Source organism: Laccaria bicolor, genomic scaffold (genome assembly GCF_000143565.1).
Source record: "Laccaria bicolor S238N-H82 LACBIscaffold_54 genomic scaffold, whole genome shotgun sequence".
Classification (NCBI taxonomy): domain Eukaryota; kingdom Fungi; phylum Basidiomycota; class Agaricomycetes; order Agaricales; family Hydnangiaceae; genus Laccaria; species Laccaria bicolor.
In genome coordinates, this window is record NW_001889925.1 from 217,297 (window position 1) to 222,240 (window position 4,944).

Sequence of the window (4,944 nt, forward strand, 5' to 3'; positions counted from 1 at the left end):
TATGACCCCCCCACCCACCCACACCCGGGATCGAGGCTCAATACTCCACCCTCACTCCCTCTCATTAACTGTTCCACCACCCCTCTCACTCATTGCCTACCAACCCCCCCCCATCATTGCCTACCAACCCCCTTCCCCCTCTCTCATTGCCTACCACCCACCTCCTTCCCCCTCTTCCTCTTCAGTGCTCACCACCCCTTTCCCCTCTCCCTCATTGCCCACCACCCTCACCCCTCTTACTCACTACCTACCACTCCTCCACTCCCTCTCCCCTTCACATATAATATTTAATGTAGTAATGTAAATTTATATAGTTGTATTGAATGAAATCCAGAATTCTGCAGATAAATCTACCAAGATCTTGTTTCAGGATATATTTGGAAAATATATGCCTTCAGGAAAGAAATCTTTGTAAGTTATTTCTGCCCAAGGTTGAAAAATCTTTGACTGGTCAAGAAAATTTCCTAGAAATGTTTGGACTCCCAAGAAATCTTTGTGAAATATTTCTTATGAGGTTTAGAAATGTTTGTTGGGCTAGGAAATCTTTATAAAAGGAGAAAGACTTCTGTCAGGTTAAGAAATGTTTGGCTACCCAATATATCTTGGGAAACATTTCTGATCAAGTCAGAAAGGTTTGGCTGGCTAAAGAAAGTTTCTTAAAGATGTTTATCTGATTCAGGATATTTTCTCCAAGTCAAGAGTGTTTCAGTTCCAAAGAGATATCTGTGAGATTTCTCTCATTAAGTTCAAATATGTTTGCCTGGCTAAGAAATATTTGTCAGATATCTCTCATCAAGATCAAATATGTTTGCCTGGCTAAGAAAATCTTTATGATATCTTTTGGATATTTTCTACATGTCTGAGTTCTAGAGAAATATTTGTCAGATATCTCTCATCAAGTGCAGATATGTTTGCCAGGCTAGGAAATCTTTATGCTATCTTTTGGATATTTTTAACAGGTTAAGAAATGTTTGAGTTGCAAAGAAATATTTAAATTTGTGAAGTATCTCTCACTCACTCCACATGTTTGCCTGGCTAAGAAATCTTCATAATATCTTTCAGATTTGGTCTACAAGTTAAGACATGTGGGGGTTTGACTGGGGGGGATGGTAAGATGCACTTGGAGATCTGGGAGCTGAAGTAGAGGCAGAGGTGGAGGAGACGGTGGTCAAAAAATGGAATCATATGACAAGGCCCAATGCAAGAGAGAAAGATGGTGAGAGAGACACTGAGCAGGGGTTTTGGGGATTAGATGAGTTTTGAGTGGTGAACATGACAGATAGAAGTGGGGTGTTGGTGAAAACAACCTTAGAGTGGTGAACATGACAGATAGAAGTGGGGTGTTGGTGAAGACAACCTTAGAGTGGTGAACATGACTGATAAGGTAGACGACTTTCATAATTGTCAAACGTCACATGCCATTACTTTACTGTTACATCTTGATCAAATCAGGTAATAAAACAACTGAGAAATAATTTGAGCTCTTCCTACTCGATTTTGAATGCAGTACGGACCTAGTTTCCATAGATCTACTTAATGTCAATGCCTCTGCAAAAAATTGAGCAACTTGGAGAAAAACTGACTGAGCCTATGCATTTTCAAAATTGACACTTAATATAACAGACTATTAACAGTGCTGGATCAGATAATGAGATAAGTATGCTAAATGTTGTGTGACATGGGTTTGAACAATTCCCTTCTTTCCCAGTTCCCTCATGATATCTTATCTGGGAGAACAATGCCCCTTGTATTTACGCCACACTCAGGCGCCACTGCTGCACCATGCCGCCTACTGACCATTCAAGCCTCTAAGCCTCTTTCATATGCATCCATGAATCTTCAGGACCTAACTGCGAGTATGAGGTAGATAAAAATGCTTTTGGAGACACGACATGACAGCAAGGGGGCTTAATTAGTTGTATACTAATGGTGACTGTATTTTTCTATCTCCTTTACCAAAACTGAACTTTGTTCCAATTTTTTTACTGATTCATGTGTCCAGGATATTTATCTACAAAAGCTAGGTTCTTATGGTACAATAGGACCCCTAGAATTATATATACAGTCGAATTTTGTGAAACATTACCCTTTTTAGCAGCTGTCACATTGGTCACATGACGTTTGACGATTATGAAAGTCGTCTACCTTAGAAGTGGGGTGTTGGTGAAGACAATCTGAGATTGGTGAACATGGCAGATAGAAGCAGGGTATTGGTGAGAACAAACTCAGATGAGTTTTGAGGGGAAAAAAACCAATGTACAAAATATTGAGAAAACTGCACCAGAAAAACCAAGTTTTTTTCTTGAAACTGGGACCCCAGATACCCTGTGACACTGGTCAGATATGTTTGAGCCATGTGACAAGGCTAAAAGATTTTTCAGCAGTGTGACATGCTTAGAACATATCTGAGCGATGTCACACCACTGAAACATTTCTAGCCACTCTGGCACACCTCAAACATTTCTGGCCAGTTTGACTTAGCTCAAAAATTTCTTACCAGTCTGACACACTTCAAACATTTCTTACCAGTCTGACACCCTTCAAACATTTCTGACCACTTTCACTTGACTAGGATATTTTTGAACACAATTTATGTACCCAAACATTTCTGGTCATAATATTAAAGGTCAAACATATTCTACCCAATCCAATATTATATTTTCTCCCAAAGGCAAAAAAATAAATGGTCACACAACCTATTAGCCTGGATACATTCTTACATTTTACAAGGCTAATAGCTTGGTCAAGGTGGGTGACTGAAGTGAAACCTTGGAGACCTTTCTTCGAAACAGAAGATACAAGTTAACAACTTGGGTATGTTTTATTTGTTTTCTGTCAATGTTTTTCCTTGCTGAAAAGTTCTTTTACTTTAGAATAGTTTGTGTCGTCGTTTTGGAAGTGCTATGCAGTGGTATGCTACTTTGATTGATAAGAAGAACCTTCTTGTCAACAATTATCTGGATGACATGAGAAGTTCAATCAAAGTTTCAGGTATTTCTTGCTTACGACAATGTTTCTTGGAACTAAAAACTTTTCAAACAGAAGACTATGAGATTGAGCAAGGTATTTCTTTTTCTGGCTCAGTCAAAATATATTTCTGCTGCAACTCAAACATTTTTTCACAGATGAAGAAATGGACCAAGGTTTTTTTCTTTAATCAGAAAGATTTGTGTAATTCTAACTTTTTTTGAAAAGATAAAAATGTTGGAATGGAACAAGGTTTCTGTTTTTGCTCTTGATATAAGAAATCTTTCTGCTGACAATAAAACTTTTTTTTGCAGATGAAAACATTGAAATGGCTGATGGTACTATGCTATATCAGTACTTCGGCAGACCCTCTCAGTCGGCGGTCACAAATGTCACATTTTTTGGCGGATGAACGTGACAGATCGTGACTGGCCAAAAAACAGAACTTCGCCAATTCTTCGTTTTTTTAGACGAAAAAAAGCGGAGATAGGTTGGATTATACGCAGGAGGCCCTGTCTCAAATTTTGTGGCAAGAAATTTTGTGGAAAGTTCGAGATCAGGAAAGTGCCGACTGAGAGGGTCTGCCGAAGTACTGATAGGGCATAGTATTTATTTTCTTTTAAGTGAAAACTTCTTATGCTAATTCTTTTTTTGTGTAACACAGATAATATTTATCAAGGTTTTTTTTCCCTCATTTTTGGCTCAGAAAAAGTTTTATATCTAACTGTTTTCACATTTTTTTAGAAGATAATATTGACATCGGTATGTGGTTTTTTGTCCAGTGAAAGGTACATACTGGAGCAAATGTTTAGATGAGGATATACACACTGCTGCACCAAACTTGGAAAGACCAAGTGATTATCTGAGAGGACGGTGTCCTTTGTGCTTTGGTGGAAAAGATTGGTCAAAGCCTGATGATTTGTATGTGGAGTTTGTTGGCAACACTATTATTGTGATCTCAACTTTTTTTGTAAGGGTTGATTTCATTGTATGCTTGGATGCTTGTTTCAAGCAAAAGTCGCGCAAGGCTCAGGGTAAAGAGCCACCTGCCCCTCGTAAGCACCCGGATACAGCATTCGTCTCTTCAGAAGATGTCAAGGCAATGGAGGATATAGTCAATGAAATCCGCCCAGAGCCCAAGTCTGGTTCAAAAGGTAAAAATCACAAGATACTCCTTTACAGCCTCAGAAGGATGAAAATCCTGATTTGTGTGAGCCTGGACTCAAAGTTCCAAACTCTGTGCTGAACATGTGTGGAGACTCTTTTACTGCTGCAGATGAAAAACGAGTAAAAGCTAGCACTCAGTTCTTTTCTGATACTGGACTTATGGCTCTTCTCTGTCGACATGATCATGTCTTATGGCTGGTAAACATGACTTCTGCAGGAGAGAAGCAGCACTATGCTCTGGTTCTTTTAGAACGTTTGTTCAACCATTTACCCTCGACTGCTAGAGTGGGTGTGCTCTATGATATTGGCTGTCAGCTTCATCGTAGTTGTATTAAATGGGGCTTTCTGAAAGACTTCCATGATAGACTCATCTGGGCTATATCAGTGTTTCATGCTTATGGCCATCAATGGGCTTGCCAGCTCATTTATCACCCAAGAAAATGTATAGGCTTTGGACTTACAGATGGTGAGGGCTGTGAGCACTTTTGGAGCTCAATTAAACTGCTCATCCCATCACTGAGAGTTACTGGATACTATAACCATCTCTATACCTTGGATACTCAAGTGAAGCATCTAGATAAGAAGTCACTATTGAATCTTGGAGATTGGCTCAGAGGTAAATGGGTTTCCATGAAAACACACAAGTCAGAAGCTCTTGGTGTTTTAGATGAGCTGGCAGAGTTAGATATCACTGAAGATATTCTAAGAGAGGAATGGGCTGCTCAACTGGTTGCACAGACTAAGCCAATGCCCCGTCAATCCAAGAATCTGGCAGATAAACTCATTGAAGAGATTATACAATTGAAAGAG

At 39.3% G+C, this 4,944-nt stretch overlaps 1 protein-coding gene across 1 annotated transcript; it reads left to right on the forward strand.

Moving 5' to 3' along the window:
* Nucleotides 1-2,903: 2,903 nt before the first annotated feature.
* Nucleotides 2,904-3,379, forward strand: LACBIDRAFT_312752 (uncharacterized protein; the record flags this gene model as incomplete). The annotated part of the gene is made up of 5 exons (XM_001888316.1): nt 2,904-2,991; nt 3,043-3,063; nt 3,126-3,143; nt 3,196-3,219; nt 3,282-3,379. 5 exons carry the CDS (start codon nt 2,904-2,906, stop codon nt 3,377-3,379), a joined length of 249 nt encoding a protein of 82 aa, XP_001888351.1.
* Between the last annotated feature and the right edge of the window lie 1,565 nt (nt 3,380-4,944).